Source organism: Diabrotica virgifera, chromosome 9 (assembly GCF_917563875.1).
Source record: "Diabrotica virgifera virgifera chromosome 9, PGI_DIABVI_V3a".
Lineage (NCBI taxonomy): Eukaryota > Metazoa > Arthropoda > Insecta > Coleoptera > Chrysomelidae > Diabrotica > Diabrotica virgifera.
In genome coordinates this window covers 206,703,670-206,717,836 of record NC_065451.1, presented here as the reverse complement: position 1 = coordinate 206,717,836, position 14,167 = coordinate 206,703,670, and the positions used below count along the sequence as shown (strand labels likewise).

At 32.0% G+C, this 14,167-nt stretch overlaps 1 protein-coding gene across 1 annotated transcript in view; it reads left to right on the top strand.

The window, feature by feature from the left end:
- Positions 1-14,167, top strand: part of LOC114334051 (chaoptin-like) — a 233,205-nt gene that overhangs the window by 186,506 nt on the left and 32,532 nt on the right. The window contains exon 3 of the mRNA XM_050662484.1: positions 8,132-8,276. Coding sequence (XP_050518441.1) covers positions 8,132-8,276 — 145 coding nt within the window. The remainder of the gene's footprint in view (positions 1-8,131; positions 8,277-14,167) is intronic.

Sequence of the window (14,167 nt, the reverse complement as noted above, 5' to 3'; positions counted from 1 at the left end):
ATGAAATCAAGATTTTTAAGAACTTTGTGAAGAAATGCCTTTAATTTATTAATAGAACTCTCGTTGGCTGTGCAAAGGCAACGTACTCGGACATGTATACGAATTAAGAAATGAATTTTACACGTATCTACATACAGAATCGCATACTATTGCGCAAAACTTTATTAATTCAGAGTTTATAATAAAATTAGCATAATATGGATTCTGGACATATTTAACAAATTAAATGATCTTAATAAGTCTTTGCAGGGAAAAAATATTCATATTCTGCCATTGGCAGATAAAATTACTGGGTTTCAGAAGAAGTTGCTCTTACGGAAGAGAAAATTAGAATATCAAGAAATTGACTGTTTCCCTACTTTACAAGGTATTCTACAAGAAAAATCGATAGAAATCCTCAATCCCTCTTTAAAAAATATGTTTACGCAACACATATCGCCTGAGCGAACACTTTGAGAAATATTTTCCCGAAGATCTGGAGCAATATGACTAGGTCAGAAACCCTTTCCAGTCATCCACACAATCCAGGGGCGGCTTTACCTATTGTGCAGGGTGTGCGGTGCACACGGGCGCCGCGATGTTGGGGGCGCCGGCAGCGAGGGCCAAAGAGCGGATCCTTTACTTTGTTTTTCAACATAAAATATGCTTTAAAACGATTAATGAAAAATTACATTGGATTCTACTACAGGTTTGGATATTTTAAATTACTTGTATGCAAATAAATTACTTTCAGTGTTCCCAAATTTGTTCACTCCCCTTAGAATTTACCTCACATTGCCAGTGACAGTAGCGCACAGTAAAAGATCATTTTCTAAATTAAAAATAATTAAAAATTATCTAAGGTCAACATTGTCGCAAAGCCGATTGACAAATTTATAACTAGTAAGTATTGAACATGAAATAAAAATTGAAGTAATAGTTATTTATGTACCAAGTCAGTAAATTTACTCTTTATCGAACGAGTCTGATATTATGAGCCGAACGAGACTAGCGAGCTAGGCGAATAACAGACGAGTTCGATAAAGATGCTTTACTGACGTGGTGCATACAAAATTTTATCGCCAACAATTTGATATTGGTTAACACTTACTTATAATTTAAAATTTAAGAATTTTTTAAATATTAGAGTTAATAAAAATTTTATGACAGTGATGACAGATGACTTTTGCATGATGGCCGCTTTCGATTTTTAATTGATAGTATATCAATACATATTGAATAATTACTAATTCGGTCAAGTTTTGATTTATTTTCTATGAATATAATTACAAAATACTACAGAATTTTATTTTTGGCATAAATTTAATTAACAATGTCGTTAATTTTGTACAATATTTTTAATAATTAAAGTACATAAATTGCAAGTTAACTCAAATTAATAATCGATTACTGCCATCGACTACTTACATTCAATCTCGATTAATCGCAGCAGGTAAATTAAAATTCTTCTTTCAGTACAATAAAGTGTTACTTTACTGCTGCAAATGAATACAATAATGGATGAGTTTAGTGACGGTTGGCGGTAAATCATATTATTCTATAATGCAAAAGCACGAAAAGTATCTTTTTTATAATTATATGTTATAGTATGTGCGTACTGTAATAATTCGTTAATAAATTATTATTGTTTTTTTAAATAATCACAACGGTGTTCTTTTTTATTCATTTAACCAATTCCTTCCTAAAAGTACTATTTACTCGTGGACTCAAACCTGTCAAATTTCCTCAACCAATTTTTAACCTCACCTCATAGGTAAAAAATTTAATTTTTAATTAAATATTTTTTTCTACAACCGTGTTAAAAATGCAATTTTTAGCACTCCATACGAGCGTTAAAAATGCTACTTTAAGGCACTAGTGCTTTAAAAAATTTATGGCACTGCAGTTCGTATTTACCGTATAGGCATTTTTGATGTAATGTCAAAAAAATATAAAAATGGAATGTCAGTCAAGTTCAAGTAAAAGTTTTTGTAGATATTGTCCTGTAATTACGTTTGTAGAAAAAAATATTGTATGATATGCGTGTTAAAAAGTACATTTTTAAGGCACTCATGTGAATTGCAGAACTCGGTTCACTCATTCTGCAAACTTTCACATGCGTGCTTTAAACGTGTACTTTTAACAAATATATCATATGCAGGTTGTTCCGCAACCTTTAAATTGCAATATTTGCATCTGGATTTTTGTTTACATTATAAGCGTACCTAATGCCTCTAATACCCCATGTACTAGTACTAGATAGGTACCTATTCGACTATTCCATTTTGACTGCGCGTCTACCAAAGGGCGCCAAGGCATCTACTGCACACGGGCGCTACATGGGCTAGAGCCGCCTCTGACACAATCGATACTTTCAACAGAGGAAGAAGAACAACTGACAGAATTGTCCTATGATTCTAGCTTAAAGCTTTTGGAGCTCAGTTTCTCATGAATATCATACCATCAGTATTTCTGCATTACTTACTTTACTTTACTTAATCAGTAGACCCATTTGTTCCTTTCGGTGTTCGGCCATTTCTGCATTAAAGGTTTTATTACCATTTGCGACTTCGTACCTGTGCGAATCGGTCTTTTCTGCAGTGGCAGTAGTAATTGAAAACAAGTACAGATCAAACATAAACGTAGAAAAAGAAATGAGAGTGGCAATTTCCAAACTGAAGCCGCGGTTTCATAAGCTGTGCTCAAAAGAGCAAGCACATCCCTCACATTAACCAGCCAGTTACATAAATAAATAGGTACCTATCCCTTTTTATTTTTGTGCCTATGTTTTGATTTCGTTCTTAATTTCTAATAAAAATTATAAATGTTCAAATCGTGTTTTTGTTATAACTGTAACCTGTTACAAGGCTAGTATTAAAATTTATAAGTATTATTGGGGGTTGGGTTGAGGGGCGTCGCAAAAAAATAGCAAAGTCCCAAGGGAGTCACAGTACGAATAAGTTTGGGAAGCCCTGACATAGAGTATATTAATAATATTTATAGAATTTATATGACATTGAGTATATTTATTTTCCCTGTTTTATCCTGATGAAGTTAGACAAGGCGGAAACGGCGGGTTCGTTGGGAAAAATATTCCCATGAGATATTTTTGCATAATCACATTCGTGAAACATCCCAGAATAAGGTTCAAGAAGTCGCCCACGAGAAAAGTGGGCCAATTTTTTTTAACAATTTTTTTTTAATCAAATTGCAAAAATCAATATTTTGGCCCGGACTAATTTTTGTTTAGTTTTTTTGGACCATTCTGGACAAAAAAGGTCTCTTATAATTTTTCTCTAAAGTTGACCTTTTTCGAGTTATAAGCAAGTTAAAATTTGAAAAACGCGAAAATGGCCATTTTTAAGGCTTAATAACTCGGTCAAAAGTTATTATTTTGAAAGTCAGAAAGTGACTAAAACAAAGTTTAAAGTCGCCGTTACATGATCCTGAAGAAATCTGTGTCATTAATTTACTACTAAGCTGTTATTTTTAATTAATAACAATGAGTGGTTGTATCGTATTGACCCTGCTGTAAATGTGAGTGCGAGTAAGATGCACAATTGGACTGCTGGAATTGCTTCTCTCTCGCACTCAGCATTTACAGCCCCGCACACGTGCATGGCGCTTATTATTATTACTTAAAAAATAACAGCTTAGTAATGAAATAATGACAAAAATTTCTTCAGGATCTTGTAGGGGAGGCTTTAAACTTTGATTTAGTCACTTTCTGACTTTCATAATAATAACTTTTAACCGAGTAATTAAGCCTTGAAAATCGCCATTTTTCGTTTTTTTCAATTTTAAATTGATTATAAGTCGAAAACGATCAACTTTAGAGAAAAATTATAAGAGACCTTTTTTGTCCAGAATGGTCCAAAAAATTGAATAAAAAATTGTTCGGGCCAAAAATATTGATTCTTGCAATTTGATTAAAAAAAATTGTTAAAAAAAAATTGGCCCACTTTTCACTTGGGCGACTTCTTGAACCTTATTCTGGGATGCCTCACTAATGTGATTATGCAAAAAAATCTCATGGGAATATTTTTCCCTTCGAACCCGCCGTTTTCGCCTTGTCTAAGTAAGCAGCTAGAGATACTAGAAGCCACAAAATAAAGGTAATACATTAAAATAAATTAGCTCCGAGAATACATTTTATAGGAGAGATTTATATAATTTTGGTTTTGTTTCCATAAATAGTAATTAAAATAATTAATTAATTAATCAAAATAAGAATATGCTGATCAATATCATAACACAGAGAAAATACAGAATTTCATATTTTCATTTCAATATGAGAATTTCAATCTAAATGTATTGAAGCATAGAATAATTGTATTTTCCAAACACATTAACTGATATATTATGCTTTTTCAAATGCTTTTAAGAAACGTTTTACCGCTGTGTCTTTAGCAATTAAAGATAATTACAAACAATTCCGGGTCTTTTTGTCCAGTAGTGTACCTACTTTTATATTTACTTTGCTGGATAAACGAGTAGAGACTAAGGTCGAATTCCTCGTGAAAACTCCCTTTGAGGAAGTCGAGAAATAAAAATCCCCAATGAAAATTCTTAAGAACTAAGTACACGTTTGGAAAAACTTTAACCCGTTCAATTTTTAATTAACGCCTGCCTGCGAAGTTTAGTTATAGTTTTTAAGCTGTTATTTTCCAAATTAGAGTAGTTTCCTTTGAAATAGTTTAGTCTATGGGCAAAGGGGATGCACCATAAAGACATGTACATATATGAAATTATATTATTTCAATACAATACAGACAATATTATACGTTTGTGAAAAATCTTACCAAGTCACTGGTTCACTATTTGCGATTTTATCACGTCACATACACCGGTTTCACATGCGGCTGCTTCGTGCACGAGTTTTGATTGTTTTTAATTGATTATTAACGGTTTGTTTATATCGGATTATCGTCTTTGCAGAGACTGGAAAAGCGTTTAATGGAACCCAGAGAAAGAGGGAAAGGTTCAACTGAAATAGATGTGTTGCCCACGAAAGCTAACACAAAAGAGAGTATTTACCCTTCGGAGGGTAGTACAAGAAGAGATCGAATATCTTTTCAGTTCACAAAATGTCTCAGTAAATTGCCTGTATTGAGTAGGGCTGAAACTAGATAGGGATAACTAGGTACTGTCAGGGTTGGCTTAAGAATTATATAAAACTACGGATTGCAATTATGGGTTTAATACAGTAAAAAAAATATTTTTTGCATGTGAAAAATTGAACAGGGGATTTTGTGGAGAATTAAGTTCTATGAGTTTTTAACTGTTTTTTATGTAGTTTGACTCGCTAAGGTCGAATCTTCAACATGATAATCAGAATTTTTGGACTAAAATTTGTTATTAACAATTTAAATGCTTATAACCAACAAACTAATAAATATATACACTTTTAACAAAAATAATGTTGTGTTTCTTATTATTAGAAGAGACAATTTTAAGAGACATTTTTGCTTATAACTTTACCTTGCTCAACGTAAAAAGATTTAAAAGAAAGGTATAGTTTGAAATCAACATTTCAAGCACATTTTGGTTAATTTTTTTAACTATGATTATTTGAACTATTTTATTTTTAAAAGACAGAAGCATATTCAGTACAATTCAAAAAATATTCAAAAATATTGCAAGGCAAAACATTGAAAAATAAGCCAACATTGGTAAATCTTTAGAGACACCTAAAAAAAATGAATTCTGAGGTGTATATCAAAATCAGGGCTGCCTCTAAAATGTTGGCCGCCCGTGTGCAACTTAATATTTGCCGCCCCCCTCCCCCCCCCCCCAACCCTTTAATCGTTTTAACATAAGTACTAGTATCTAAAGAAATGTACAGGAGACCGTAACGCGTATATTAATAATAATAATTGCTCTGATCTCGACGTTACCTTTAGACCTGGATCCCGCATACCAAAAAAAGTTATTATTATGTCAATAATAATATACAGAAGTGCAATATTGTGCTAATACCTACATGTGTAAGTTTTGTTTACAAGACTACTTACAACATTCGGCATGCTTACTTGTTTACTAATATGTTTAAATATATGGGCTTGGATCCCGCGTACCAAAAAAGTTGATTTATTAGCAAGCTGAAAATTTGTTAATAGCTTAACAGTGTCTAGTCGGACAAACTTTGATGTATGGGAATACTGGAACAGGGGAAGTTTAAACTGTGGAACAGGTTAAAAATTTGGAACATCAGACTACGAAATCGTTCCATGTATTTTGTCGGACATATCTTCCAATAATTTGTTACCATTTCATTAAACTCTCATGCAAAAATCAGACTTTTGCTTATCACCAAATGGGTATTTTAATGAGTAGAACACGAAGAATGTTAAATGACAGGAATCAAGTTGGTTAGTAATAGCAGTCTGATTTTTGCACGAGAGTTTAATGAAAGGGTAACAAATCAATTGGATGTGCTGTTCGACAAAATACATTGGCCGTTTTCGTAATCTGACGTTCCAAATTTTTAAACTGTTTCACAATTAAATCTTCACCTGTTCCAGTGTTCCCGTACATCAAAGTTTGCCAGACTAGATATCGTTAAGCTATTAACAAATTTTCAGCTTGCTATTAATCAACTTTTTTTGGTACGCGGGATCCAGGCCTATTTGAAATACAGTAGTGTGCAAAAGAAACGGTCACACTACTATATTACAAACAAAATCGTTTATCAAAAGCGTGTCTAAAATTATCAAATTCTCAACTTAGACTGAACTATAATCCATCTATAACCATACAGACATAAGCATAAAGGAACAATTTTATAGCTCGAGTAATAAAAAATATTTTTTTAAACGATCGAGTAATAAAAACGACTTTTTTATTACTCAATGAGAGCAACTTAACAAGCACTTATCTAAATTCTCGGAAAGTATCCTATTGTCGTATCGTACTCTCTTAACAAATCATAAATGTTCAGAATTTGAACAAATCGCATAAGGACCAAGTAGATAAAAATAAAAGTCCGAAAGCCGCCAGCCACTTTGAATTAAAAAGCAATCACGGAACTACTTTATGACTACAGCTGCAAAAGGGCAGTTCATATAATAAATAACATTTTCTGGCATTTTTGTTTAGATTGCTTGAAATATTAGAGTATATAGAAATATCTGAATCATTACTATTTAATTTTTTGAATTTATTTTCATTTGAAAAAAAGTATTATCATCAGTGACCAGCTTTTGGCCGGCCCTATAATCGGCCGCCCGTGTGCACACTTTGCACACATTGTAGCGGCGGCCCTGCATCAAAACTCGTCATTGGATCAGGTTAAACAAAAATTCAAAACGATTTTATTAGCTTATAATATATTGCCTGAGGTAACGTCGTCAAATTTCTTAGTTTAAAATAATTTTTGAGTTTTTGGTAGGTATCACTCAGAAATGAAAATAACTATGTTTTTAACGGCGAAAAGTAACATATTTATTATTGTTAAGCAAAAAATAAACATAAAACAAAGAATATCTCGACAGCGTTATCTCAAGGAATGTCTAAAGAAAATATATACAAAATTCCTGGTGGGTGGGTCAAGTAGTTTTTGAGTTACAATGTTTACGCCTTTGAAAAAAGCAGTTTTGAGAAAAACGATATTAAAATTTTGACAACTTTTATTTTTAATTTATTTTTTGTCTATCAAATCGTAAAGTGATACAGACCAGAATATGTTTTTGAATCACGGAGTAATTTAAAAAAGAGAAGGGGAACAATTGTTGAACGTTTCTCACTACGCTCAAGCGCGCTGGCGCGAAGCTGCTGCAAAGTGGGTCGAATGTAGGGATGTTCAACATGGTGTATTTCCGGTAATTTTCCTGCGATCAATCTGAAATTTTCAGAGAGGAGTCTTAAAGTTATGTACTTTCATTTGAAATAATAAAAAAATCGAAAATTTCAACATTTTCAAACGATACTCCCTCCTTAAAGCACCTCATTACAATCAATTGAAGCTAATCCCATAAAAACATAATATTTAACTTATAATTTATTATTTCTTCTTTCAGTGGCATTAGAAAGAATATTGAATGAAAGAAAAGCAAATGCACTTTATAAAAGAATGAAATAATGTAAATTAAAATGAAAATTTATGATATCGCCTCGTCTTTATATCCCTTCATCCGCATTTGTGGTGTTTCAGATTTGCCCGAAGGCAGCATCAGTCAGCTGGAAGTAGTCGGGACTAGAACAACGATCCTCGAATCGGAGAGTCTGGCGGGTTGCCAAGTGCAGGCACTTATTCTTACCAATAACCATCTTCAGCATATCTCGGATCGAGCTTTCAGGTGAGTCTAAGTCTTAAGTGGCACTCTTGGCCTAGTGTCCTTTGCATTGCGATCTGACCTTTGCAGTTACTCGACCGACACTTTATTCCTTTTCACAAAAGGGGCGCTTTAGCTCTGATGACGGGAGATTAATTACTGGGGCTTTCTTTTTTATTGAAGTGGAATAAGAAGATTCTTTAGCATAGAATTTTACATTTTTTGGATTATTATTTGATTTAGTCAGAGAAAAATTATTTATATTATTGAAATAAAAACTTGTGTGTGTGGAGAGAAAGAGATGGCCAGGCACATAGCCAGGAAACGTGCTTGAGGGGGGTCCAAACACAACTCAAATTAAAAAAATTATTGAAAAATCCTTTATAAAAAGTATAAAATTTATTAAAAATCCCTTAAAGGGCTACATCAATCACAGAATATTTTAGATATACAGAGTTGTTCATTAATAATTGTCCATATAGTAACTGGAGAAACCTTAGAACAAAATACGAAGATTTAACCTAAAACACTTAGGTTAAATCACCAAATAAAATGTGGCTCCTTACTGAGTTACAGGGTGTTTTATTTAAACATTTAAAAACTATTTTTGCTCAGCATTTTAAAACTATTCGACGTATTCTTTTCATACTTGGCAGCAAGTATAGGTATTGTACAAACTACTAAACTGTGTTAAAAAACGTTTCTGGCTATTACCAGAGGCGTATGACTGGGGAAAATGAATGGTTGACCCTTTCTAAATTCTACGCGACTGGCGGAATTTCTATTTTAGTTGAATTTTTGGATTCTCCAGTACTTTCTATGAAAATAATATATTCTTCATTCGTAACGATATAGTCATTAGTTTTCGAGATCTTTGAAGTTAAAAATGAAACGACGCGTTTATTTTGATTAATGTTTTGTATCGCTTCATTTTTAATTTCAAATATCTCGAAAACTAATCATTTTATCGTTACGAATGAAGCGTATATTATTTACATATAAAGTATCGGAAAATCAAAAAATTATACTAAAATAGCAATTTCGTCAGTGGCGTAGAATTTGGGAAGGGTCAACTATCCCCTGTCACTATCCCATGTCGTACGCCTCTGGTAGTAGCTAGAAACGTTTACTTATCTTAATTTAGTGGGGTGTACAGTACCTACACTTTCTGCCAAGTATGATAAGGATACGCCAAATTGTTTTAAACTACTGGGTACAAATAATTTTTAAATTTTAATCATATGAATCATATAAATTAATCAAGATAACTGCCGTTTCATATTTAACTTCAAATATCTCGAAAACTAATGACTTTTTCGTTGCCAATGAGGAGTATGTTATTTACGTAAACAGTATTAAAGAATCTAAAAATGGCACTAAAATAGTAATTCCTCCAGTGGCGTAGAATTTGAGAAGGGTCAACCATTCACTATCCCCTGTCGCACGCCTCTGGTAGTAGCTAAAAACGTTTGTTTATCATAATTTAGTAGAGTGTATAATAGTCACACTTTCTTCCAAGTATGAGAAGGATACGTCGAATAGTTTTAAAATGCTGAGCAAAAAAAAATTTTTAAATTTCTAGATAAAACACCCTGTAACTCAGTAAGGAACCACTTTTTATTTAAGTGTTTTAGGTTAAATCTTCATATTTTGTGCTAAGGTTTCTCCAGTTACTATATGGACAATTATTAATGAAACACCCTGTATAACATATCATCATCAATATTAGAACTGGTTGATCACATGCTGTCACCAAAGAAATACCAGGGTATAAACCCTTTAAATGGTATAACATTTTAAGTAACATTTTTACTTAAAATTCCAAACATTTGATAAAATTTATAAAGATAAGTAACATTTTTACTTAAAATTCCAAACATTTGATAACATTTATAAAGATAAGGGCCTTAGGCACTGTATAACTCCCTCATCATCTGTTCAGCAACCCACGTGATGGGCTAGTCATACAGTGCCTAAGGGCCTTATCTTTATAAATTTTATCCATTGTTTGGAATTTTAAGTAACAATTTTAATGTAACAAATTTTATACCATTTAAAAAGTTTATACTCTGGTATTTTTTGGTGGCTCAGCATGTGACCAACCAGTTCTAACACTGATGATGATATTTTATATATCCAAAACGTTCTGTGATTGATGTAGTCTTTTAAGGGATTTTAATTAATTTTATACCTTTTTTATAAAGGATTTTTCAATAAAACCTTTTTTTGTGATTGATTGTATATTACCAGCTACAGGAAAGTTGTTTCCTTATTAAGGTATTGAAAAAAAAAACTATTCAGAATAAACTTTAGATCCACATGCAAAATTCGAAAAAAATATTTTAGTATTTTAAAATTTAAATTTTTAATTTAATAAAATATTTTAACCATGTAAATCTTACAATTTAAAAAATTTTAAAATAAAAAAAATCAGTGTTTACAATTTTACTAATAGTCCGTTCTTTAACGGTAAAACATTGCAAAACCTCTAAATTTTAAAGAACCGCTTGGATTGACATGAAATTTGGCATACACATAGCTAACAAGTCAAAGAAAAAAGTGATTTTGTGCCGATATGTGCTTTTGCCATGGGGGTTGTTTTCACCCCCCTTGGGGGTGAAAAAAATATTCGTCCAAAGAAAGTCAGGAAATGGATAAACTGGCTAAGTTTAAGTAACTTTTGTTCTATAGAGTTTTTTCACTAAGTCAATACTTTTCAAGTTATTTGGCAGTGAATATGTTCATTTTTTCAACAAAATAACCACGCTTTTAGACGGTTTTTCGCAAATAACTCAAATAGTAAGTATTTTGTCGAAAAAACATTCTTAGCAAAAAGACAGCCTGTAAAAAATTTAAAAAAATGGTGTATATATCACGTCTCTACACCTAGTAGAAGCAGAGTTATAGCTAATGAAAAATAGGTTCATATTCGTCAAATTCCAAATGGAATATTTTAACGTGAAATATCCAAAAATGAAGCATATTTCGGGGAAAACTCATTTCAACTTATTTAAAGTGTTTAAAAAAAGCTTCATTTTTGTTTTATAAAAAAATTTATAGCATCAAAATTAAACAAGTTACGCTCAAAATAAAGTTAGTCCCTTTTGGTTTTGGTAAAAAAATCGAGAAAATCACCCCCTAATTATTATCTTAAATGAACTTAATCGTTACGACTTAACAAGTTTCTTGACTCGTGTATATATTGTTTATATGATCTGTAAGTTTCATCGGTTTAAAGTCCTTACTATTGAAAGGGCTGTAGTTAAAAGGGGTTGAACGAGTCACTGATCACGAATGTATGCAAATTTAGAAACACCAAATCTTAATCAATTTTTGTCTAACAGAAAAACAAAAAATACATCATATTCAGAAAAGCAAATCTGACTTTTTTTATTTTTCGAGATTCTTGGTATCTCTAACAATTTTTAAGTTATTTTGAAAAAAATCATATTTTTCAAAATTTAAATTTTTACAAATTTTACTTTGAAACCAATTTTTTTCAAAAATAAGCACTTCGATGAAACTTACAGATCATATAAACGCAACATGAGTAAAATAATTTGTGGAACGGTAACGATTAATTTCATTTAAGTTGCTAATTAGGAGTTGGTCTTCCCGATTTTTTTTGCAAAAACAAAAGGGACCAACTTTATTTTGAGCGTAACTTGCTTAAATTTAATGCTAGAAACTTTTTGTAAAAACAGAAATAAAAGTTTTTTAAACACTTTAAAAAAATTATAATAGGTTTTTCCCAAAAAGTGCTTAATTTTTTCGATATTTCACGTCGAAATATTCTATTTGAAATTTGGTGAATATGAATCTATTTTTCATTGGCTATAACTCTAGTTCTATGAGATCCCTAGACCTAGCGCGTACACCATTTTTTTTTACTTTTTTATAGGCTATATTTTTGCTAAGAACATTTTTTTCGACAAAATACTTACTTTTTGAGTTATTTGCGAAAAACCGTCTAAAAATGTGGTTATTTTGTTGAAAAATTAACATATTCACTCACAAATAACTCGAAAAGTGTTGACTTGGCGAAAAATCTCTATAGAACAAAAGATACTTAAAATTAGTTAGTTTACCCATTTCCGGACTTATTTTGGACATATATTTTTTCACCCCCAAAAGGGGGTCAAAGTCACCCCCAGGGCAAAAGCACACATCGGCACAACATCACTTTTTTTCTTTGACATGTAAGCTATACGCATGCCAAATTTCATGTCAATCCAAGCGGTTCTTTAAAATTTAGAGCAAAAACCGTGAAAGAACGGACTATAAGATATAACATCTATATGACGACAATATCACCCTAATAAGTTGTTTTTAATGCGTAATTTCCCTATTGTATCTTTAATATCCTTTTAGCGTCCCTGATGACGTTAGTTACTATGTACTAACGAAATATAGGATTCCGTAGAAAAGTGTATACCTCTTCTATTCAGCTGTCTACCCAATAATGTTTGGTTATTTGATATATGTCTGTCTTTAATTAATTCAACGTTCCACTAAACGGACCAATGAGACAATAAACTGAGTATTTTGTTTCCCATCTTGTTTCTGGGTAAAGTTTTTACTCCCCTTTTAGTCCCCTTTTTAGGGGGCGGCAAAATTTAACAATAAATAATAAAAATATTTTGTAAATATTTGAACCATTTTATATTTTTATCCCAACTACAAATTCGGACCGATTGAAAGGAGCACGGTATCTGTCAAAAGGAGAGCCTTACTAAGGAATGGTTTTACCGTACATTGACTAAGGGCGAAAAAGTTTTACCCACTTGGATGGTTTATTCTCCATCTAAAGCATCATTATTTTGCTTTTGTTGTCGTTTATTTGAGAACGTAAATACACCGAATGGATCTAAATTTTGCTCATCTGATGGATTTAATACTTGGTGGAAATTAAATCCTAAGGTTTCAAGTCACGAATCAAGTAGTGCACTAAACATCCAAAATTATTGCAAATGGAAGGAGTTGGAGAGCAGACTTCAAAAAAGACAGACTATTGACAAAAAAGAGCAAGACATAGTGGCAAAAGAAATAAAGAAATGGCAGGAAATTCTTATCAGAATGTTTGATATTATAAGATTCCTTGCCAAAGAAAATTTGGCTTTACGTGGACATATAGAAAACGACACCAGTACCAACAGAGGAAACTTTTTAGAATTGGTTAATTTAGTTGCAAAACACGATCCTGTATTTCGTGAACATCTTGTAAGTTCTAAAATGTGTGACAAAATTTCAATCACTTATATTTCACCACAAATACAAAACGAATTTATTGCCATTTTGGGAAATAATACTCGCCAACATATCATCGGGCAAATAAAAAAGGCCAAGTATTATTTAATTATATTCGACAGCACTCCAGATCTTTCTCATAAAGTTCAAACGAGTCAGGTATTAAGATACGTAGGTAGTAATTGAAAATCAGGAAGTAAAAGTAATGAAATCTTTTATAGATTTCATTGAAACTAAAGACAAAACTGCTGAAGGAATTTCAAAATTGATTTTGGACAAGATTCAAGCTGATGGCCTAGATATAAGCAACTGTAGAGGCCATGCATTTGATAATGCTGCTATTATGACTAGAAAGTATTCAGGAGTTCAACAAAGAATTCAAGAAATAAACCCTAAAACTGAATTCATACCAGTAAATTTTTTCGACACTTTAGAACGTCGCTATTCTTTTTTCCTCATAAGCACATCGTTGGGAAGTTACGAGAGCAGCTCCAGGCTAGATGGCATCATTACAAAGACATTCTCGTCACTTTGGAGAAACTGACAGAGGCATGTGAAAGCTTAAACATGCAACGGACAGATGCAGGTGCTTTACTAATTTCGATACAGTCATTTTCATTTCTTTGTTTTTTTTGGGCCTGTGCCAACCGGTGCTACATGAAGTGAAT